At 40.5% G+C, this 25874-nt stretch overlaps 1 protein-coding gene across 1 annotated transcript in view; it reads right to left on the bottom strand.

Moving 5' to 3' along the window:
- LOC129189296 (ephrin type-B receptor 1-like) overlaps positions 1-25874 on the bottom strand; it is a 93886-nt gene that overhangs the window by 11654 nt on the left and 56358 nt on the right. The window contains exons 9-17 of the mRNA XM_054790864.1: positions 24441-24565; positions 16422-16587; positions 16074-16179; positions 14727-14788; positions 14287-14484; positions 9857-10104; positions 2929-2996; positions 2272-2419; positions 611-760 (exon numbers count right to left, since the gene is read on the bottom strand). Coding sequence (XP_054646839.1) covers positions 611-760; positions 2272-2419; positions 2929-2996; positions 9857-10104; positions 14287-14484; positions 14727-14788; positions 16074-16179; positions 16422-16587; positions 24441-24565 — 1271 coding nt within the window. The remainder of the gene's footprint in view (positions 1-610; positions 761-2271; positions 2420-2928; positions 2997-9856; positions 10105-14286; positions 14485-14726; positions 14789-16073; positions 16180-16421; positions 16588-24440; positions 24566-25874) is intronic.

The following is a 25874-nucleotide window of genomic DNA, read 5'->3' as shown; positions in this document are numbered from 1 at the left end:
TTATATCTAGAACTTCAACTCCGCATGATGAAACGCTATGGATGATTTTTGACTTTCCTCAAAATTATTTACATTATTTTTATTGTCATCTTGCCTCATCCAACATATGTGTGCATCCTATTTTTCCAAGTTGCATTAATAAGAGTGGTTAATTTACACTGACAATTATATGACTTAGAAAATATGATTTATATTTTGCAGTTCATTAAGATGATATTATACGTTTGACCCTGGAATGATTATGTCAATATAATTCATTCCTATTTGAATTAGTTTGATTTTTCTAAATTGGAACAAATTGCAAGTGAATCAGATTGTGTTTGACTATGGAAGAGTCAACTGTTTAAGTTTGAAAATATATCCATTTTCTGTTGTATGACACCTAAATTTATGTCCTTATTCTCTGTGTTGAGCAGACAGGCGGAGCCCCTGTTGTGAGCGGGTACAAAGGAAAAAACAAGCACATCCACAATTCAAACACATGGATTTGCAAAACAAACATAAAAGGACTTGAAGGGTGATGCAAAAGTCACCAGTAGGAGTGAGAACACACACCACAGAAGTCATAGGCTATTTGTTTCTACTGATTACAGTCATGCATGTGACTTACATCTTGGTTACTCATATCCCAGTAAGGCCTTTCGCCGTATGACATCACCTCCCAGGTGACAATCCCATAACTCCAAACATCTGAGGCTGACGTGAACTTCCTGTAAGCGATTGCCTCTGGGGCCGTCCACCGCACTGGGATTTTACCACCCTGACAGAGAGTGAAGAGGAGTATGGATCGATGAGGGCAGGATATACTTATTAGAACCCTCTGATAAAAACACACTTTACACACTCCAACGCTGTTGCTGTTTCAGTGAGAAAAACATGTTAGACTTTACAACACGTGTCCTTCTGCCTATTCTGTTGATCTTTAAAAAACATCGTGACTAAGATTTGATCAACTTCCTCAATTTGGATCACCTTATAATACCATAGGTTCATTAAACATTGATACTGTGGTGCTATTGCACAGTCAAATCAGGTTTTGCCATTTTTAAATCTAATTTTTAAAAAAGTTAGTGTTTTGGGTCAGCAAATTAGCCACTAAAGGGGACATAAAATTGTTTGTATACACATGACTGGGTCTCCGGAGTGCTTGCTGTTAAGGTTTTAGCCTGACTGAGACATAACAGTTTAAATAAAGCCGCTCTCACACCACATTTCTCTAGCCTTAACATGGAAGCTCTCGGGCCCAAGCGCTACCGATGTCTTTTCTCGCAAGCGACGACATGGAACCACTAGCATGTCAGCACCAAAAGCTAAGCAGAGCTGCAGTGTTGTTGGATGCAGAGATTGTCACACTTAATACCATTGCCTCCCAGCCACAGAGGACATCAGAGCAGAGGATTCATTTTATTTTCGAGCATTCAAACCTGGAACTGAAGCTCTGTCTGCAGCACCAAGGCTGAAGTCTGTAATGTGTTGACTTCAGGGCTAATCCAGGCTTCTTCCGTCCGATGTAGAAATAAGACGCGTGTACGTGCGCTAAACATGCCTTTACTCTCTGTATGGCTCTTCACTCACTTGCCTACACGACCCGTCATGTCAGACTACTATTGCAGTAGGTAGGGGTAGGGTGAGCAGTGGTTCTTTGGCATGAGACGGTACAGCGCCCTAACATTGGCTGCACTAAACAGGACTGTAATAGAGGGTTCTATTTTTCTATGCTTGGGGTATTTTGACTGAAGCATAGACATTATTATTTCATTTTTTTTTAATTTTCGGTTTTAATATTTAAAAAAAAACTGCATAATATGTCCCCTTTAAATGTCACCGGATGACCTTATGGGATACTTAGCATATGTACGATATCATATTAACATGTTGCAAAGTGTGATTTGGTGTCACTCTCTACATTTGTCCACACTCTGTGCTGGTGTGTAATAGCTTTTATAGGCCAAATTCCCAATTAAGCCATTTTTTAAATTTGTTGATGTCAGAGAAGACATCACGTATGAAATAGTGAGCAGAAATGTGGTTAATTGAGAGTAGATGGGATTACCTCCTTTCCAGGTGCCAATCTCAGCTATAGGTCTAATAGGTATTTGGTAATGTTTTCTAGCAATTAACTATAATCTTTTTTTTCCAAAATCACCTGCTTTTACACTGAAAAAAGCCATATTGGGTCTAAAGATATGTTATGAGAGAATATTTACAGCATGCCCGGCAACACAGAATATATCAATCACTCATGAATGCAGATTTTGTGTGTGTGCTCACCAGTGAGCTGGTGTAAGTCGGGTCAGACGTATCCTCCTCCAAATAACGAGACAGGCCAAAGTCAGACACCTTACACACCAAGTTACTGTTAACCAGGATGTTCCGAGCAGCCAGGTCTCTGTGAACGTAACTCATCTCTGCCAGGTACCTGGAACGTCAACATGATTTATTGTGTGAATGTTTGTGTTATCTACTGCCAGCTACCTGGGCCAGTGGAAGATGGTAATGGGATTTGGTGTGTCTGCGAGTTATCTTTGCCTGAAATAGGAATGGGATTTAAGGCTTGTGAACATGTACATTTGGGTTGTTATCCCAGCAGGCAACTTACGTGTATGTGTTGAGTGTCAATGTGTGACAAGTAAATAAGTGCAGAGGATTACAGTGCAATATTACTGATACTTGTGTTGGATCAGAATGCTTTTGAACATCCACAGCAGGTTGGAGCTGCATATCTGAGGCTGTTGTTCTCTGGTTGAGCACAACAAATGACCAGACTGTATCTGACATCACCACATGAGTGAATTACTTTGGTTACGAGAAATCTAATTTCACATAATGACCATAATATTCATAGAAATGAAAAAGTTTTTTCTTCATCTTGATGATGAATGGATTTCTTCAGCAGGAATGTTTGTGTGTTTGTGTGTGTGTGTGTACCTCATTCCAGATGCGATGCCTCGCAGCATACCAACCAGCTGGATCACGGGGAACTGCCCGTCATTTTGCTGCAAAAGCATGAGCAAGACGTGAATATTTGTATTTTCCATTATCAGACGTTTTCATCTAGCAGAGGGTGAACCGATGCCAATAAGACATTTATCATACCTAACATGCATTTGGAGAAAAAGTGAGCAGGGTGCTGAACAGCAGGTTGGTACAGAAAACATTAATTATTTCATCACTTTTGATAATCTGCAGACTGATGCAAAATGCACTTTGTATCATTGTATTACACAATGAACAATCAAGCATCAAACATCACTGTCAATTTCACTAAAACTGGATTTGAAATAGTCATCTACCACAGGAAGGGCTTCCCCCCCCCCATGTTCACATTTTGTGTAAGACAGTAACAATACTTCCGGTACATACTTCAATTGTGACCCAATTATGCAATTTCTGTCATGTATTGTAAAACTGTAAAAACAGTAAAGTGTAAAGAGTGAAGTCTAAGCCGTGGGGGCAAGTCATGTTCAAAATTTCCAAAAGGAGAAGTACAATAAAAGAATTTTGCTTTGAAATGTCAGAAAACATAGTTGCAATGTGATTTATTTACAATTACTCATACATACATCGGTCATGCATTTTGGAATAAGCCGAAAATAATAAGCCGTCTAAAGATGCACACAACTTCAGTCAACTTCACTGAAAATGCCAGCAGACCTCACAAATCTGCCGTTCAGCGAGCGTTAAATGATTGTTTGGATTTTTCTTTTGCTTTTTTTTGCGACACTCACAGCAAAAGAGTGCCCGCCTCGACAAGGAGTGAAAAAAACCCAAACAATAATTACAGCGACACCATTGTTACTCATTATCAAAGTTAAGGTACTGACTGTTTTATTTTTATTTGCTATAAACAACTTTATTTTACTTTTGTATGACAGTTAAAAATGTTCAAATTTCACATACTAATCATTAAAGTTTGGCTACAGAAGTACAAGCTGTAAAAAACCCCAACAAAAAACATATTAAGGACTTATACGTGGATCGTGTCAGAGGTGAACAATGGCAATTGAAGAGATAAGGGGAGGATCTTACGCTAAACCTAGTCGAATAATTACAACAGTCACTTTTAATACAAATACAGGTGGTCCTCGGGTTACGTATGAGTTTTGTTCCTCGACTGTGATGTAAGTCGAGTTCTGGTGCAAGCTGAATCTAACAACTACCATCATTTCCAGTGTATAAGTCACTACTTTTTTTCTCATGCTTTAAACACTATGGCTTGTACAGTGATGCAGCTAATTTATGGATAAAAAAGTACATTTCCCATGAAGTTAAGAGTGCAGCTTCAGGAAGTAGTGACGTGGATGAGTGAAGTGTAAGCTAATATCACGTTTTGAAGTCTTATGCAGCGATCTCCGACACATCTTAAGTCGGTTTGATCAAGTGTAGAATTACTACAGCTTCTGTTTGGACTGCTCAAACCGCCAGCCGTGACCACCGGTTTCGAAAGGCTGGACTACTGCGTGATGAAGACGATAACTGAAGCTAAAGGGCTAATTTGCCTCGAGACAAAATTGACATCAAGAGCAACAATGAAAGAGATAGAGCGAGAGAGAGACTGACAAAGAGTGTGATGAAGGAAATATGAGGCTGTTCAACTGTGATGCTGAAGAAGACGACTTTAGTGGTTTTAGTTCCCAGGAGGAGGATGAGGAGGGTGATGAATGACTTTTTCGTCCGGCTACCGTTTAACTAGCCATGTTACATGCATTGTTCGGCACTCTTTAACTAGCCGTATTACATGTACTGTACATGCACTGTTGGACATGTGTCATAAGTAAACATTTTTATGGGCGTATAAGTTACTAGCGTTTTTTTCGCCACTTGCTGGTGGTCCCAGAATATAACCCCAGTGAAAAGCAGGGATCTATTGTATGTCTTATTAAACAGATATTGTAGTTCCAGTTTTAACTATTATATTTGTAGCATGCAAGTAAATGCTGAAACAAACAGAAAATAAATACAAAAAAGACGTGCAACACCCTGTTGACATACTATTGCTCTCACAGTTTGTTGATAAACCAACTTGTATGATACAGTCAACATGTACTAATCCTAATCTATCTTTGTTTTTTGTTCCTTATGCATTTGTTGCAACATGCCTGTCGTTGTGGCACTGGAGTGTGGCACTGCAGGGGTTCGCAAAATCTAGGATGTTCTCCAAAATAGGGCGATTAACCTTTTGTTGGACATCCTACAAAGTGCTCATGAAAATATGTTGCATATTGTCATTTGAAGCGTGTGCATGCGTGTGCCTTCCAATTCACTTTGTGCATCATGTTGTGTCTTGGATGCTCCTTTGGAATTCTCTGCAGGCGCAACCTGCTGCCACATGCACCAACGTACACACACACGGTCCTCTTGGTTTGGTTCTCTCCAGGATGGTCATGCCACCGCTAATCTTGATCTTTGTGTGTATTTCAGCAGTATATGAGTGTGTGTGCGTGTGTGTGTGTGTGTGTGTGTGTGTGTGTGTCTGCGCGTCAAAGGATGATTACTGAGTCAAAGGAGGTCACACTGTGAGAAGTGAACATCAAACAGTTTCTCTTTCTGTTTTTAGTGGTGCCTAGAAAGGAAGCCAGGATCAAACGGATGGACTGACGGACAGACGGAGCATCGAGCAGGCGAGTTAGAAAGAGCACAGGAAGAGACAAGGTAGGGGAAAAAAAAAAGAGCAGGACGTTGTTCCCTTCTTTGTGTCACTTTCAGGAAAAGCTGCAGAGCCCTACGCTGTCCATCTGTTTCTCTGTGGGAGCATATTACTTTGTGCCCATTTTTATAAAATTTAATTAATAAAACAACTTTGTTTTCTGAACTCATCATATCACAAAGGATTTTTTTTTTTTTAGCATGGCGTGAAACTAAAATTAAAACAAAATTCAAAAGTAAGAACAGACACGAACAGGATCACACCTAACTCAATCTGCTAATGGCGTTACACAAAAATAAAATTGCATTTGTTTCACCTTAGAAAGATGAAGGGCTCCAGACTAACATTTTTTTACTAGGAACACAGAAACCCCTAGTTTAAAATCTTAAAGCTGGACACACTATGTGTTTGTTAAACAACTCAGACACACAACTAGTGTTTTGAAGACAAGACATACTGTAATTACTATAATGATAACAAGAGAGCAAGGTTGCTAAGTCACACTTTAAAACGGAAGTTAGCATGTAGCCCATGAACGTGACCGCCACTTGTAGCTTCCCCGTGGGACAAAAACGAGCTCCGAACAAACCGCATTGCTTGTTTGTTTTAAAGGCAAAATGTCACCGTAGTAGAAAAGTCACATTTGGAGTCCGAAGACCAGAGGCTAGGCACAAAACTAGCTAGCTGCCACCAGTTGCCAACTTTTCAGTCAGAAAAAGTAGCTATTGGCCGTCCTAGAAGTCGCTGGTTGATGTCATCATGTAATTTGCATATTTCGCACATGATGTTGTAAAATGCTGTAGGAAAAAAGCAGAACCTTGTAGGAGAGACAAAAAAAGTGAGTAAAAGCACCTTAATTATGTTTAGAACTGTAAATAAGCTTGATTCTTGGAAATAACAAATTAATATTTTATCTGGGCCAGTGCCAGTCAAAGTTCTCCCATCACACGTTGGCCAATGAGAACGTTTTTAAATTAGCTCAATTGCACAGTGAATAACAGATCACGCTGTGTTTATTCTATGGCTCAAATTGGCATGGCCAAGTTTGGTTCGTGAGTAACTCAACCTTCTGGTGAATATATGTAATAGCAATTCATTTGCACTTTCGATGTGTAGAGCTCCACTTCATGGCTTGTTACTGCCTTTCGGCGGGGCGGACCGGTCAACAGCACCTGCTGCTGCTCAGTGGCAATACAAAATGCACAATACGTGCTTTCACTATATTAAAAAACTCCCCAACGACAACGAAAAAAATCGCTAGATTTGTCGCTAGTTGCTTTTGAGAAAATATGTCATCAAGGGGGTTGGTATGTCACCAGATCTAGCGACAAAACCAACTGACTCGTCAACTGACTCCATACAGACTATTTTTCATTCTCACGGTAATAAGGGACAAAATGCGTCCTTTGTCAACTCAACACGGGACACGCACTTTTGTCGGGTCGCACATGCGTGGGTTGATGAAAAATGTCGCAGTCTGGAGCCCTGAGATACTTGCCTCTCTTAAAATATGATAGGGGTGTCCTATACAACTTTTCACTTCCGCTCAGATACTGATATTGCAGCCTTGAATATGGTCCGATACCAATATCAAATCAATATCAGCATGAATCAGACGTACTTTTATTACTTAGTGTTAAAAGTGTTAAGAAAGGCTTGATCAAGTGATATTACTCAAACAAACAACAATAATCAGCAACAGTAGGTATGAGAAAAAAAGACCTATTTACTACTTTCAGCATTTGGGTTATATTTTTATCCACAATGTAGTTGCGTCTACACATAACATTGCGAGGTTCGAGGTGCTAAATTAAGCGTTTCAACCCGACTTTACTTACCACTGACAGGGGCTAGTCATCTTTTCTATTATAGCTAATGACTTCTTGTCATCCCGTGGGAGTTTCCAGTGTAATGCTGCGATGAGTTTGGTCGCATTAAACTTCCCCGGTTCTGTGCCACCACGGGAAACTTGTGTATGACAAGTGTTGCACTCAGCCGCAACATCTTTTTCAGACTTTAATGAAAAATACACACGACCGACATCAATCCTACTCCATGCTCAACACGTTAGCGCATGCTGTTGTTGTGACCGCGTGGGCTCTAGCCGGTCGCTGGTGGACAGACGTGCTGGGGTGGAGTCTTGAACCAACTGCTTGAATCGGAGTGCCAATATTGGAGATTTTAGATACAGGTTGCTATAATCCCATACTTATTGGTTTGCTAAAATGGCCTGATATCTGATTAATTCAATAATTGAAAGCATGGCGAAGTCAGTGCTAACCTTTGGTGTGGCGTATAAAATGGTCGTCAGAGAGCAATTACTTCAACACAACACCTGACCCACCTATCCGGTATTTCCTTCTACACAGGCCCTTCCACCTCTGTTTCAACTCTTGTACTGCCTCTGATTGTTGCTGGGACTAATTTGTCCTTTTATTCCATGTCAGTGTTTGTACAAAACAGCGACCCAAGAAAAAAAAAAAAAAAGCCCCAAAAATCCTGGCTTAATCTGGCTGGTTAATAGGGGCAGCTGTCTCATAGTGAGGCATGCAGGGTCTATTTTGGAGACTCGTTTAAATGCCCAAATAAGATTTTGGAGCCTGCACAGCATGCACCTAATGAATTACATATTGGAATGTTTATGGCTTCATGCTGGGGTGGTGGTTTACACGACTGCCTCATTCTCAGGAGTTCTGGGTTAAAATCTCCGTTGGAACAGCTTTGTGTGGAGTTGGCATGTTCTCCCTGTGTGTGTGTGTGTGTGTGTGTGTGTGTGTGTGTGTGTGTGTGTTTTTCCTTTGGGTACTCCAGCTTCCTCTCACATCCCAAAAACATTCATTCTATGATTTTATGTTAATTAGATTGAGTGGTGACCAATCAGCTTCAAAATGCAAAAAAGAAGAAATGGGAGTGAGTCAGCAATTTATTGCAAACAAGCATTCAACTGATCAAACATTTAAGACCATAGCTCAAAAAATCTGAAACCCTCCTAAAATAGAAATAAAATGTTACAAAAGGGACTCAGTAATAAGTAGTAGGAGGCTAGTGGGAATGTTGCTTTAGGTGGTGAAGATGGCTTCACCGAGGGCATCCACTGTCTGGAACTGAGCTCCATTTTTGTAAACTTCCCTTGCCATCCATCCCCCAAATGTTCTCAATTGGAACATGCATGATGGTCCAAAAGAGTGTTTTCCTTTCAAAGAAGTCCTTTGTCAAAGCGGGCTGAAGCGGGGAACTGAAGCGTTGTCTTATTGAAAAACCCACATAGACTTAAGTCATGAGGGTTGCCCCCTGCAACATCTCCACATAGCCAGCTGCTGTTTGACGCCCCTGCACAACCCGAAGCTCCATTGTTCCATTGAAGGAAAAAGCACCCCAGGTCATGATGGCGCCCCCTCCAATGTCCCATGTGAACAAATTCTCAGGTGGGATCTCCTTGTCATGCCAGTAATGTCGGAAGGCATGAGGACCGTCAAGGTTACATTTTTCTCATCAGAGAATAAAACTTTTTTCCACCTTTCGATGTTCCATGTTTGGTGCTCTCGTGCAAATTCCAAATGGGCAATTTTGTGGCGCTGAAGGAGACTTTTTTTGTTCTTAAAACCCTTCTCTCACAGATGCAGTCTGATGGTTATTGGACTGCACTCGGCATTGTTAACAACCTTCATTTGAATATCGGCCCTTGCCCTGATGCACAGCCAATTCAGCCGACAATTTTTTGGGTCTACCAATTGACTTTTTTGTTCCATAACCCTCTGGATATTTTAAGAAGTTTAAAATGACTGTCTTACTGTGTCCAACCACAGCAGCAGTGATGCGCTGCGAAAGGCCTTGCTTATTCAGCTCGACAATCTGACTGCATTCAAAGAGAGAAAGCCTTTGCCATCAAGAGATCAGTGTGAATATCTGACACAAAATTTCACTGAATACACATTTTTGCCAAGATTTTGGCTTTTAAAGTGGTGTTAAACTTTTGATCAACTGATAAACAGCCTATGTCAGTTGTTTTTTGCAATAAATTGCTTTTTTTCATCTCACTCCCATGCATTTTGAAGCTTCACTTCAATAGTGCAAATTCTTGCAATTTTTCAACTGGTCTTAAAATTTTGATCAGGAGTGTAAGTGCAGCGTTTCACCTCTTTCACAGACGACTGAACAGCAACATTACTCTTGCAAAAAGTGTAAGTGATAAAAGAATGCGTAACTTACCCTTAAAAATGAGTCAAGAGCTCCATTTTCCATGAATTCTGTGATGATCATTGTGGGCCTGCTCTTTGTCACCACCCCCTCCAGCCTGATGATGTTTGGTTGGTCAAACTGCCCCATGATTGACGCCTCAGCCAGAAAGTCCCGACGCTGCCTCTCAGAATACCCAACCTTCAGAGTCTTGATGGCGACGGGAATTTCTCTTTTCCCCACAGGCTTCAGGCGACCTTTGTACACCTCTCCAAACTCACCTGGAAAAGAACATCCAACACTTATTCCACTGAAGGTAACGCTTTGAGCTAGTTGAATTTTTGAGAGCTGTACTCTAAAGGGATACTATGGTATGAATCACTTCCATTCATAATGATGAGCATAACGTAATCACACACACACAGTTCGGTAAACCTTTGAGGATTTTGCCACATCAGCACCGCTGCAGCGAAGTCCATTGCTCATCCTAGCAACAATGTTTTCATTATTGTGGATGGAGTTTACTGGACAGTATATAGTATATAGACTGACTACCATAACCCTACTTATAGTGGTTATCCTGTTAGCACTATACAGTATATCCCCACCTATTAAGGAGGGCGAAATGGGGTATTTGACGTGTGAAAAACACTAAAAACACTAACCCTAACTTGAAACTGTGAATGACAATCAAAATTCAGATATTTCAAAATGGCGTCTGCCATATGCGGTAATGATGTAAGCAATGGCAATAAATGCAGTAAATGCAGTGAAATTTCAATGTAAACAACCATAAGCAGAGTGCAATGATGGATTCATCAAGGGGAGTTTTTTTTCAAAACGGAGAAATACAATCCCTCCAAACATATCTTCCAAGCAAATGCTTTATTTTTTTAAATTGGGCGGAGGAGGGGGTATACTGCCGAAAAATAGGCTGACTGGATTTAGACACATTCTGCACATGCGTTGAACCCCAGTTGAACCAGGTACGTATTGTACAGTTACAGCAACTTCCACTTTTGCATGCAAAATAATGGTGCGGCCATTGGACCACGCCCATTTCCAAGATGGTGGATCACCCATCATGCATTGCAGTGTTGGGACCGGAAACTGTAGTAATTGTCACATGACTTGACCCAAAACCCCTTTTCACACCTCAAATCCCCCTGTTCATGGTCACAGGCAAGCTGACGCCGATCTCAGCTGATTTAGGGCGAGAGGCGGAGTACACCATGGACTGATCACCGATCAGTCACAAGCACAACAGATACCAGCCACAAGTCTGGTGTTTTTACAATGGGATCTCAGACGGCGCAGGTGTGCAATAATCAGCTTTCGTAGAGCATGTCAAAAAAATGTATGTTTTTTTTTTTTTTTTTTTGTTCTTTGTGACTTTTATAACTCCATGCATCACTGCCACGGTGACAGAACATCAAGCCTCACAATAGCTAACTTAATGTGGTCTCTCGTGTGCGGTGGACACACGTCTTCTGTCAAAATAAATGCAGCCTTTTTTTTTTTTTTTACTTTGTTAGATGAAAAAGTGAATACGACTTCAAAATTAAAGCCCACAGGCAAGAGATATGAGTGTGTGTGTGTGAATAATAGATGACTGAAGGGAATTAGATGACAGGTTCTTTCACTGTGATCTCTGCGTCCCATCTCAATGCCCATTACATGCTACTGTTACTGTTACAGAAAGATGTAAAAAAAAGACAGACTAGGGAAGACAGAAAGATGAGGGGATGAGCAGGAAGAGCGGTATGGTCAGTTGATAAAATTGGCCAAGTCTATCTGATGAAATGGCTTTTTGACATTGCTGATAAAAAAAAGTTTCAGAAATGCCCTTTAAACCAAGTAGTACTTTTATAGAATTTTTTTTTTTTTTTTTTTTTTTTATAAAAGGTGGCTGTGGTTATAAGGTAAAAGCAAAATACTTTATTTTCAAAGACAATGGAGAAGATCGAATGAGGGGAGATATTTTTATGATGTCCTCAGGGTGTTTCTTCTTTTATCTTCCCTCCACAATCAGTTGTTCTGCTTTCCCTACCTTTGTTCTGCTTTAGAATTTCTCCAAAGGCAAACATTGTCTAATACTTCAGTGGGGCTGAATCACTGGGATAGACGGAGAGAGGGAGAAAAATTAAATAAAGGAGAAAAGCAATTTCTGTTGTCAAATCATCCAAGCTCATATTTCTTGCCGCTCTCCAAGGGTTTCCTGCTACTGTCACCTCTGTCTGAGGTGAGAAACCTGGCCCCGGGAGAAATAAAGCTAGAAATAGAGATTATGGACTGATGTTGAGAGTAGCTCAACAGACCAAAGCACATCCTCTGAGAGTTGCGGTTCTGAATCTGGTTCATGACTTCTCAGTCAGAAAGCCATTTTGATTTGTGAAACTCAACCTGGAGTCCATCTAAGACAATGGATATAAGTATCTGCCATTTTCTGTTGTGTCCACCCCAGCATGTCTGCGCAAAATCAATACAAACCATTTGATTTCTATTCACTTCCAATACATGTTTTGCATAGAAAAAAAGGAGAAAGCGTGATGACCTGTTGCGGTTGTCAAACATACTTTGTCATAATTAACATCTAAGAAATAAACTGAAAGTAAAAAGCCTTACTCTTACTCTTTTTTAAATAAAATGTGACATTGGAAGGTTGAATAATGCTCCATTTTATGTGCTGGTTTGGACAAAAGTTATAACGATCAATGGACAGCGTGCCTTACACTAAATACAGTAATCCTTCGTTTATCGCGGTTAATTGGTTCCAGACTCGCCCGTGATAAGTGCATTTCCGCGAAGTAGGATTCCTTAATTGTAAATGAAATATTTTCATGGTTTAGAGTTGAGTTTTAGCTTGGCATGGGTTACGTCCATAACAGTATTGCGTGTTTTTATTTGGGATTTTTATTAGATATTATTGTGATTGTTGCCTTTTGAAAGCCTGTTGTTTCGGCAATCAGGTCTGGCGTTTGGGTCTCACAAAACATTACAGTAACATTACTGACACCTAGTGACCAGTGTACAATACTACACATCATTCACAGCGTCTTTGAATGCGTCTTCTGATTGCCTTGGTTCATTTAGCCATTTTTATGCTTGAAAATGCTTAATTTAGGCAAAAAAATATGTACAATTTGCTTAAATATGCATTTTTTAAAACTAATAATAGGACGGATTCAACCATGAAACAGTATGATTTATTAATTAATATATTTTTTAAAAACCGTGATAGAGTGAACTTGTGAAATTTGTGGCTAGGGACTGCATTTTAAGCATATTGTGTTAGATGGATAGAATTGTGGTTAATAATAGTAAATAAGGAAGTCCTACAATATCCACATCAAGAGACCAACTGGCAACGTGAGTGTGTTTATTCTAAGGTTCCCCTAGTTCTGATGTTTACCTAACATGTAACATGACACAAGTAATTATTCTTGCCTAAAATTAGGTTGGTTTTTTTTGTGTATTTTGATGTTGCATTTTACACGTGTGACAGCTAAAATGTAAAGCTTACAATTGCACAACACTGTACATTGCAATAGCTGGATTGACATAACTATTATATGTCCCGTGGATGTTTTCGCATAAATAAAAGCAAATCTTTCTCAACTTCAAAGCATACAATAATAATTGGAATGGCTTGTTCCCAGCTATGCTCACTGACACATAAAATTGGTTTATTTAGTTTACCGTTATCTTCTGTTTCAAGTGACAGGCTTCCTCCTGGAAGAAGCCAACGTGGCTTTTGAAAACATTTTGAAGAATACACAGCGGAACAGTCTTTAAACCCTCTTATCTTTCATGACAAATAAGGAGGGTAAAAAAAAAACTTGCATCACTGTTGCACCTCATGCAGGTCATTTCATCACATCACCCCCATGCTGCAGCTGCTCCACTGGCTACCCGTCAATTCCAGAGGAGAATTCTAAATCCTGTTGTATACAAACAAGGCCATCCACAACCCTGCCCCCTGTTACCTCTCTGATCTCCTCAACATTGCCACCTCCTCCCGCTACCTCCGATCCTCCTCCTCCAGCCACCTCACTGTCCCAGCTGCTCGCTCCTGCACCTTGGGTTGCAGAGCTTTCAGCCACTCTGCTTCCATATTTTGGAACTCACTCCCACCAAACATCCGTATCATAGACTCTCTTCCTCTTTTCAAATCCAGACTCAAAACCCACTTATTCAGGGCCTCTTAGTCTCTGTAATTTACTGTGTTTATCAATTTTATGTTGTGTGGTGCTTTTATTTATTTTCTCTGTACAGTGTCCTTGGGTTTTTTTGAAAGGCGCTTATCAATAAAATTCCTTTCTTTTTTGTAATTTTTTCAGTCACAATGCAAAAAGAGTCAGTCACAAAAACAACAAAACACCTTTGATAACAATAGGTGATATACAGCAGCTGGCCAGTGGCAAAAAGGTAAAGGATGAAGTACAGAAGATAAAAATGTTTACCTGAGCCAATGACTTCCTCTATTTTGACACATGAGGGGTCAATTTCCTTGGCAAACTCCCGGACAGCCTCATTGGGGTCTTCATAGGTGAAAGGGTCGATGTATATCTTGACCCCTGGTGAACTGTGACCATCAGACATGGTGGGGAAGGTCACCGTGGGGGTGGGACCACTAAACATGTCAGGTCTTAATGTTACCTCTGAGGGAAAATAGCAAGAATTAGTATAAACACATTTTAGGGTTGTATTCATATACATTATGTGGACAAAACTATTTAGGAGCATCCCTTACTCAATGAATCAATCAGTCAGTGGCTGGGCTTATTGTGCATGATTGTGCCTCAGTGTGCATGGTTGATGAGTCTGGTGTGGAAGAACTTGAGAACCCTGACCTCAACCTGATCCCGTAGTGTGTGGATGTGAATCTAACAATGAATCATACCTCCCCCTGCGTTGTATTGCTGCAGCTTGTCTCCATACACACTCTCTTTCAACTGTCTTCTCCTGCATAAAAGAAAACCCACAAACCCAAAGATTTTTGAAAAACATGTAAGTAGATAGACAGCTAGAGACACATAGATAGAAGGAAAGCTAATTGGTTCCCTTCCTGTCAGCTGAAGTCTTTTGGAATGTCAAAAATATCAACAGAAGGAAAAAAAAAAAAGGAATTCAGGAATTTATTAATAGTTGCTGGCTGTTATTTTTTGTCAACTCTTGCTTACATCTGAAAGCAGAGCATGCTTGGGCTAGATCGTGACGCAGATTCCATCTGTTCTCCTCCGTCTTTCAGCATCATGCATTAGTGGTGGGTACCTATACATTTTTCACTTTAAAATGAATTTAATAATGATAATAATAATGGATCGGAGTCACATATGTAAATGGTAAATGGACTTTCACTTGTATAGTGCTTTTCTACCTTTAAGGTACTCAAAGTGCTATGACACTGTTAACCACATTTACCTGCTGATGACGCAGCATCAGACGCAACTGGGGGTTCAGTCTCTTGCCCAAGGATACTTTGACATGGTCATGAGAGGACGGAGGATCGAACCAGCAACCTTCAGGTTGGGATACGACTGCTCCACCACCTGAGCCATGCCCTCCCCCCTTATAGTGCTTATAGTGTACAGTCACACACTGGTGGCTACATTTGTAGACTGGCGGTACGGTGGTTGCCAATTAGCACCAACAGCCTCTCCGACCACTATTCACATTTATACACCAGTGTATGCAGCACTGGAGGCAAAGTGGGGGAACAGGACACACCAGCAGTGAATGGATGGAGGAAGCAGGGTTCCAACTGTCAATAAATGTGTTATATTATAAATATTATAGGGCTTAAAGAAGGGGTGTCGAAACATTTTCCACTGAGGACTGCACAGTATATGGGAAAGTTAAATGCGGGGGACCATTTTGATCAATTTTTTTTTTTTGTAAAAAGACAATTTTGCTCTTTTTTTCCCATTGTGGCTGTTGCTTTTATTGTTGTTTAATTTAATTAAAAGAATGTGCCAATAAAAATCAAGCTGCAGGCCGCAAATGGCCCCCCGGGGCCGTAGTTTCAACACCCCTGGCTTACAGTGTCTACATAGTGGGGGTCTGCTATACTTCAACAAAAATCTTCTTAATTTACAGAGAAATAGAGGTACTATCATTGGATCATCATTGCAAAAAATTGCAAATCTTTCACAAGTTCATTATTTGGAAAATAAATAAATGAGGAAATGCTGCTTTAAAACTGACCATTGATGACTAAGTACCAATGTGTGTGCTTTGGGTGCATTACCTGGTACAAATGATGGCAATAGCTACCAACGAGACAATACACACCCCGCCCACTAAGGAGCCTGCAATCATGGAGAGTTGCTGCCCCAACTCTGACTTAAACTCATCTGCAGAAACACACAAAAAATGAACAGCGTAGATTATTTCAGTCTCCGTTATGTTATTTGTTAAAACCCACACATAAAATAGCATTTCTAAAGCCCACATGCACGTCAGGCAACTTTAATTTACTTTGCAGTCAGATTTACAATTGGGTTTAACCTCTTGTATAACTCTGCTGATTGTGTATGCAGCTCCCACACACATACACACACCTCAACACACTCCAGCTGCACACCCACACACTTACCATCAGTGAGTGTTTGGAAGAGCATCTCCTTGCTGTAAGCTCCATAGCCAGCCACTGTGCGGGCCCTCACCTGAACCACATAGCCGGTCCCGGGCCTCAGTCCATCCAGAATCACACCGGGGGTCTCGCTTTGAACCACTGAACTGTTCAAAACTGATGACTGAGACTGCGAGGAAGGTACAGAGGGATAAACATGTCTTAGAGAGAGAGACTACTGACCCAAAGCTGAACTTTTCACATAAAGAAAAAAACAATAACTATCATCTCTCACGCTTTTATTGAATTTCCTTTTTCATGGGTGTCATGATATGGAACATACTGTATCTCCCAAGAGCAGAGTCTCTGTGTGACAAATTGGTAAATGGCAGTCTGGTTGGTGAGTCAAACACATGAACCCAGGCTGCCTGCACACCAGACAGCTGATAACTTACATTTTTATGACAACACTCCCCGTTGCACACTTTCTACTTCATCCTTCTGCTTTATAAAATGATAACGAATGAAAATGGTCGTTCCTGCATCGATCTCTCACGCTAAACACATCATAAACCGAGTTTTAGCTGATCTTCATTTAATGCTCATTTTCTTTTATTTCGGGGTGTCCGATATTGGCTTTTTTGCCGATAATCGATATGTCGATATTGTCCAACTTTCTCTCTCTGATATCAACTGATATCGATATGTGTAACATCACATATCTCCTGTCCTACCCGGAGAAAACCCACGCACGCACGGGGAGAACATGCAAACTCCACACAGAGATGGCCAAGGGAGACTCGAACCCAGATCTTCCCGATCTCCTGACTGTGACTGTGTGGCCAACATGCTAATCAGTAGACCACCGTGCGGCCCGATGACAATATCGGGCCGATAATATCGGTGGGCTGATATTACCGGACATCCTTACTTTGTATTATTTTTTATATCTTGTCAGTCTCATTTTACACAAATTACACACGCCATGTCTCAATTTGATGTTGGTGTGATGTGCCCTTGAGCAAATAAATTCCTCTCTCCAAATAGATGCCTCCTCTTTGTCCCCTTGGGGAAAAAAAATAACAGGTGGCACCACTAGGTAGCTGTCATTAGCTTTGCTGTAGTCACGTTTCCATAAGGATTCCACTTAATTAATACAACCGACAACAATGAAAACATGGCATTAAATCCGTGCAGCATCGTTACCTCAGGATGCAAGGACATGGTGGCTGGTGTCTTTAGCTAATTTTACAGTTATTTTAACAAAATAACAAAGAAGGGCTAGGTGGCACAACTAGGGCTAACAAAAAAAGTGGAAACAAGAATGCGCCTGAGCAAAAAGAATAACACCAGGGAATATGAAAACAGCTAACGAAAATGCAACGGAATGCATCCAACACACAGGTGACAAAGGGTAAAAAAAAAAAGTATCGTGAAAACCACAAGTTCAGGTGAAAAACAATGAACCGGCGACTAACAGAAGCCCTCCAGCTGAACTAAATAGATAGGACTCTCATTACACGGTAAAGGAATTGCATATGGTGCCCGACAGGAAACTAACTAACAAACAAAATAAATGTACCGAATAGGAAATAACAGCAGAACATAGAAAAACCAAAACAAGTGTCCTGGTCTGTCCATCAAAATGTGACCATGAGGAAACAACTATGAAAATTCTTTATGACTCCAATTGCACTGTATTGTCGATATCAACAAGAATAAAAGGACATGCAAACAGAAACTGCTCCTATCACGTCAATACACGAAAAGCCTTTATCTCCTTTCCCACCCCTGACTTACGTTCTCTACATACAGCCCCCTAACTTCTGTCCTTCTATCCTGCTAATTACCGTACCTCCAATTACATCCCCAAAATATTTCTGTGCCTTCCCTTTGCCGTTTCTCCTCTTACAGGTCTTATGTGGATGAAAATGCAGTTACAGCAATTACACACAAAAAACAAAGTTCAGAGAAATTTCGGAAAACCCTCTGCTTCCTTCCCCTCATTTTAATAATGGATCCAACCTATGAGTCGTATCTTTTCAACCCACGGCTGCTTCGTTTTAACCCAATTATTCCACACCCTTCCTCTCACCAGCTTCTCTTTTGGATAAAAAAGTTGCTAAATAAAAAATGGGGGGGGGAAAGATGATAGAGATGGTGTCAAGATGGAATGAAAGAACCGGGAGGGCATCTTGCTGCGAGGATGGAGCACAGAGGAGACAAAGCCATGGAGGTGATGACATTGAGGCAGAGTCCTAAAGGGAAAAGAGAACCTGAACAATATGATGGATAGAGTTAATTATTATTAATAAAATAACTGCTCATTATTACAGTATTCTTATTTTTAGTCTTAGATTTTCTCTTAGAAATAAACTTTCTTCATTACTGTCAATTTACTATTTGACCAAGACCGAATAATCTTGTGGTTGTAGAAGAAGAAGAAGACATGGAATGTGGATAATTACAGCATATGCTTCAGTCTGCGAGGGAATACCAATTAAAAACAGAACTGACCACAGAAATCGCAGTTTGGTTAGAGTGTGTGTGGTGGGGGTGGGCTTGTTGCTCGCCACAATGGGAGGTTCAGGGGCCAGCCCATCTGGGAAGGTCTGGTAGCTAGAGATAAGCAGGAAGGAAAAATCCTACCACCCTGTACCATATTAAATTTACTAAATTCAGACCTCATTATCTGCAAGAGTCAGGGCAATGGAGGAAGAAGTCAGGAGGGTTTGAGGAGATGGAAATGAAGAATGAGAGATGATAGTCGGGCTGTCCCGAGACACCCAACTCACGAAACGAGACGATGCACGAGATTCGGTCCGCGAGAACGAGATGAGACGAGATTTTGACATTCATTTTAAGAAAAGTACAATGAAAAAATATCACTGGACAAACTTTTTTATTTAACCGCATCCCAAAACAATACAGGTGTGTTTTAAAATGTTTATTGTCCCACAAATTGACGCTAAACGATATTATTGTGAACATTTTTTGAGACCAAATAAACCACTGTTATGACAATATATAATAAGAAAGAATAATATATGATGATAATGCAATATTTCTTTTAATATATAATCTTTCACTTTGTAAAGTTGTGGAATTTCCGTTTGTGACATGCTTTTCTCACAGACAATTCGTACTGTCAAACGTTGGCAGCATTTCTTGAAATGTTGGCTTTTCAACTGTGGTAAAGAGCAGCATTTCTTTGACCATGACTTGAAAGCACAATTTTGCGCTGTTACGTTTGTATTTACTTTGCTGACCAAACGTCTCAGGAAGTGTTGACTGTCAGAACGAAGGATCTCGATGTGTAGTTTTTTTTCCCAGATGCGAAAACTGGGTCGACCGGATATGTTTGAGGTGGCTAAGTTTGTTTTGCTCCCTTTTATGTTTCTACCACTTTAGTAATAAGTAACAAGTAACTTTCGGCATACTGGCTCGTTCGTGTTGATGGACTCACATTGCTCATTATTAATATTCTCACACAGGGGATGTGGCGTTTAGCTTTGCAAACATCTTTTCCCCTCTCGCCTTCTACATTGTTCCTCACGAGGATCCACTCTTTTGCTGTGTGTATGCTAGCATCTCCACCTCCCCCCACAGACACAAACGACCGTATGACTGGCAAGAGATCTCACTTTGTTCGCCATTGTTCTATGAAACGCTGTTGTTCTATGAAGCTTTTAGGTGCTGAACCAATGCACAGAGTGAACTCTCTTCCTGCACCTTGGGAGACGAGAGATGAGGAAAACAGACTCGCATGCGCATGAAAATATATGGAGGCTGGCAAAATTATCCAATTCATTTTCATTTATGGTGTGATTAATGTATTTATTATTGTGAGAGGTTTTTTTTCTGAACGACAAATCTTGTCACGTTTTTGTGACACCCCGAGATGATAGTATGGAAAAAGTAGCCACAGAAAAAGCACGAAAAAGCAATATGGGTAGGTTCAACATAATTTCAGCTCTTTTACTTGAGGTTCCTCTCACACTGTGCGCTTGTGCATTTTTCAACATTTTCTTGAATTTCTCAGTGAATGCGTGAAGCCTACAAAACATCTGTGCCTGCAGGAGTTTGGTGCACACTTGGGTGCTGATCCATATTGAGAATCTTTAGTCTTGATGGAAGTCTGCGGTCTACTGCGTGCAATTCAAAACTTTTATACTTTTTATTAAAAAAATAAAAATAAAAAACAGTACTACACCCTGACAAACTACAACCACAATGAGAAATATATTGTGAAAAAAATACCACTAGCAGTGTCAATCAAGACTGAGCATGTTTTGTATTGACCTGATTGGTCCTAAATACGTACATTAGAGTGCCTGATTGCTGTGATGAAAGGGTGTATTTTCAAATGAAAACATTTTTGGGAGACTTGGCCAAAGTCATTTTGTTGCAATCAGATATGCAAATGTTCGCTTGCCGGCCAAGAACAGTCAAGCAATTTTTGCTCATCACACAAAAATGTGCTAAATAATGAGCCGATTACAGGCTAATAAACTGTTGGTGACTCACGTCTCTATATCAGGGCCCAAACAACAGGGTTTGTTACACATGTATTAATGTATTGAATGAAAAGCATACTTTCTTTGCCTAAACCTGATACATTGCGTGTTATAGTTTGGGTGTCAAACCCAGCAAATAGTTCCCAGTGAATAGATCAAGGCAAAAAGAATCCACCAGTCATCTTCCTAGCAAATACATGATCATGTAACCATTTCACGACATATTTTGTCTACTTTTAAGAGTGTCCAGTCTTGGCATTATCAAACATTTTACTCAGAAATAATGCCTTTCTCCCCTGTGTAAGCAGATGCTTACCTGCTTCTTCATTTGAATTCCATACTGTTCTGCAACTCTGATGAAAGGCTTTCTGGCAGCACATTGTGATAATGGCATGGATGCACTTTGCAGGAGTGATAGCGCTTAGAGTACATTCAATGGGCTTTTCAACAAAGTTATCATGAAAAGTAAAATCTAGAATGCAGAGCAGCTACACCTCAGACCCACTGTTTGTTAGTCTGTCTAATAGTACAAAAAACGCAATGCAAATGCATGTGTTCACAAATACAGTGTGTGTGTACTGTACGTATGTACTATGTATGTAAGAGTGAGGGTTTATATAAAACTACACTTTTGTCCTTGGTTCAAACACATTTGCACAGTGGAACCTCTGTTTTTGTGCGCCTTGGTTTTGTGGTAAATGATTGGCAAAAATAATAAAAACCCCTTGGTTATGGTACAGTCAAACCGCGCATCTAACAAACTTGTCAGCGGAATCTATTGCCCAACAAAAAATCCATGCGTTCGTGACTCAGTCTATGTGAAGAATGGATAGTGGTTCTTTCAGAGTTGGGACACTCCAGACAGATTTTTCTTCATATGTCTGAGTGTCTGGAATGGATTGATTGGATTTGCATTATTTCTTATGGGAAAAATTGCTTCGGTTTTCGTACGTTTCAGTTTTCGTCAGATCTTTTGGAATGGATTAATGGCGAAAACAGAGGTTCCCCTGTATAAAGCAATGTTTAGACACTTGTGCAATGAAGAATAGTACTACGAAATGTTTATGACTAAACAAATGAACCATTTTGATCAACATTGTAGCAACACCAAGGACACAAATGCATATTATTCTTTCTCATTCTGCTAATTCATTCAACAAAATGATGGCAACTTGCTATATTGTGATGGAAAATTGCAGTCTGTAAGGATGTATGCCTACGGAGTGTCGGACAAGGGTCTAAAACTTTCCAGCTTGGTTTATATTTCAGACTTTGAGTTACTGAAGCACCAACTCACTGACAGTTTGTATTAAAAATGTGCACCGCGGCTGGCAGCCTCTTCCCCCGTCTTCTTAAAAAAATGCAAAACAATATTTTCTTCAGTATGTTGGCAGGATAAAAAGATGTCAGGAAGAAAAAGTGGGCTGGGTAGGAGGTGTGGTGTCTATGGTGTCATCTACAGTCCCTTGTGATGCTCTGCTTGTTCCTATGCATTGGCAACAAAAATCTATATTAAGCCTGTTTTTGTGGCTTTTTTTTTTAAGAGACAAAAATGGTGATACTCTTCACCATAACTAACTTTCCTAGTGGGTCTGTGGTGACATTTAGTTTGCTACTGTCATTGAAGCATACAATAATAAAAATAATCTTAACAACATATAATAATGCATAATTTAGTAGTATGTTGTATTACATCCACATTCTGAAATGGAATTAGTTGTTTCCAGTATATTTTATATACTCTTAACATCGTGTTGCATTGATAGTCAGGAACCAGTCGAAGCTCAATATGTTCCAAACAGTATGTGGGTGTCTTAATGAAATTCTGATTTATCTCGAAACACAAACGGAGCCCAAGTCAAATGAAAGTGCTCCATCACATGCAGAAACACATGCTTTTAGATGCAACACATCAACAAGCCTTCCATGACCCCTTAGATGAGATTATGTTGACGCTTGAAAGTGGAAACTGACACGTCATTATCTCTAAACGCTTCATGAAAAATGCATATTAGTAACTGATAATGTACTAAATAGGATGTAGCGACATCTACGCAAATGAGAGCCATATAAATGCCAGGGATGATCAATCAAAGATATGTTGGCAGGTCTCAGCCCTCAATGAATTAATCATCATGTGCTTTCTGTGAGTAGCAGCTTTCGATAACAAAACTGACTAACAACTGTTTATTTTATGAACCACTGATGTAGGCAATTGTGGACTTCTGTGCCAATGTTAATGGTCATGTCTAAAAACCACAAATCACACATCAAAACACCACATCTGTGCTTGTGTGGGCTCCCTTTGGGTATTCTGAAAACTCCAAATTCTGAATTGCCAATCACTACGAATGTGAGTGTGAATGTCTCAGTGTCAGTCCTGTAACTGACTGGTGATCTGTCCAGGTTGCACACCACCTCTCACCCTAAGTCAGCACGGATACGTTATAGCCTGCCTGTGACCATGTAGAGAAAAACATTTCCGCTCAGCTTCAGATTGGGTAGGATAGGTTTTGCCTGTGTAGACTGCTTTTAGAAGTGAAAAAAAAGGTGTCTTTGGGTGTGAAACACATAATTGTGAGTCTGAGAGAAGATGGAAACCACTGCACATGCGTTGGTAATAGCCACTCCAATCATTTGGAAAAAACACAAAAGAAGCAGATGCCCAACAGGCAGACCAAGGAAAACATCAGTCGATGGCAGAAACATTGTGAGAGATGAAAAGAAAAACCCTAAAACAACTGTTGGTGACATCAGAAACAACCTGCAGAGGGCAAGAGTGGAGGCGTCCCTATCTATTGTTCATAGATGACTTCATTATGAACAAAAAAATACAATACTACACCAGAAGACCCAAGAAACCCATGAACAAGAAGAAAAGGAAGTAAGGCCAGGCTGGAATTTGCCAAAAAAGTACTTACAGTAGATGAGCCTAAAAAAAAATTGAGACAAAGATTTTATGTACTGATAATTGATGACTGATTTTACTTATTGCTAATGAGTGATTTGCATCGTATGGTGTAGCCCTTGTACTCTTGCAGTGCACCATGTGTATGCTTCCATGTCCACAATTAAAGATGGTGAGTCCATCTGATGACTTTATGTTCTCTGACCGGAACCCCACATCCATCCATCCATCCATCCATCCATCCATCCATCCACAGTGATCAGTAATTCCATGCACCACTTAATAGTCACTACTACCTGTTAGTCCTCCTCATAAACACAATGTAATGGGACTCCATATTTGTAATGCATGATGACTTAAGTGTTCTCCATCCATCCATCCATCCATCCATCCATCCATCCATTTTCTTCCTTGGAAGTGTTATTTATTTCAGCAGTAAAACATGGATTTACAGTAATATCAGCTAACAGTGACAACACTGCTGCTTCAGCTGTCTTGATAATAGATGTTGTTGTTATTGATTTGCCTATTTTATTGACTTTAATAGATTACTGGCAGTGAATTCTAAAAAAAAAAAAAGCAGGAACACACAAAGGCACATGAATCATCCAACTGTACCTGATCATAGTATCGTATCTCATAGTCAAGGATTATTCCATTAGGATGTTCAGGGGGCGGCCACGACAATGAGAAACTGCGTCTTGTTGAGCTCACTTGGTGCATTATGGGAACCACTGAAGGAGCTGTTAAAATGCACATAAACATACAGGTGCTCACAGTTAGCATAATATTACAATAATTATGTAAATATGTAAAGATAATGATTTATACCCAATGAAGACAAATATTTCCCCCTTGCAAAAACAAATTTAAGCGTGCTTGCCATTAATGGAGCAGCAAGAGTTATGCCTCTAATGCATTTTTACACAGAAATTTACAAGTTATTCAGGGTTATGCTCCTTGGGCCTTTATGAGATTGTTTTCGTCTCATGTCCACATTACTTGGAAGCAACCATAGGAGAGGTGAATACATGAGAAGAGAAATGGATACTGACAGGACAAGGTTACATGTGTGTGTGATGCACAGTGATTGTTATTGTAATGGAACAAAATTAAAAATACTAATTAACCTGTACTACAAATAATTGCATTTACTGTATCAACATTAGAATAATATGTAGCATCCATAACATAATAGACTTATAAGTACATGAAACAGGTTGATCACACATCATCAACCCCAAGGGTGTCCAAATGGGGGCCCGGGTGAACTTTCGCTGCCTGAAGCTCGTTTTTATTGGCACGCGGCATATTCTAGAAATAAAATTAAACACAGCCCGCATTCGAACATTATGAACGAGGATCAGGCTGGGAGTGAGGTCTTGCCCCATGTGGAGGAGTTTAAGCATCTCGGGATCTTGTTCCCAAGTGAGGGAAGGCAGGGGCGTGAGATCCACAGGCAGATCGTCGCAGTGTCTGCAGCAATGTGGTTGCTGTACTGCCTCACCTGTGACACAACCATGAGTTTTGAGTCATGATCGAGAGAACGATATCACGGATATCAGTGGCCGAAATAAGTTGCCTGCGTAGGGTGGCTGGACTCACCCTAAGAGATAGGGTGAGGAGTTTGGACATCCAGGAGAAGCTCAGAGTAGAGCTGCTGCTCCTTCACATCAAAAAGAGCCAGTTGAGGTGTTTCGGGCATCTCGGGACGCCACCCTGGTGAGGAGCATGCCCAGCCAAGAGGAGGCCCCGGGGCAGACCTAGGACACGCTGGAGGGATTATATCTCACAGCTGGCCTGGGAACGCCTCGGTGTCCCCATGGTGGAGCTGGAAGAGGTGGCTGGACTTCCCTACTGAGTCTGCTGCCCCCGCGACCCGGACCCGGATAAGTGGAACAAGATGGATGGATGGATGGATGGATGGATGGAAAGAAGATTAGAGCCACACACAAAAAAATAAAAATAGCCCATATTCCTCAAAAATGGCTGACTACATGTGCATTTTACAACATAGGTCTTTTGATGAGTTTCATGCGCCCAGTCAAGATG

The sequence above is a fragment of the Dunckerocampus dactyliophorus genome, chromosome 10, assembly GCF_027744805.1.
Source record: "Dunckerocampus dactyliophorus isolate RoL2022-P2 chromosome 10, RoL_Ddac_1.1, whole genome shotgun sequence".
NCBI classification, from domain to species: Eukaryota; Metazoa; Chordata; class Actinopteri; order Syngnathiformes; family Syngnathidae; genus Dunckerocampus; species Dunckerocampus dactyliophorus.
This window is presented reverse-complemented; position numbering and strand designations above follow the sequence as displayed.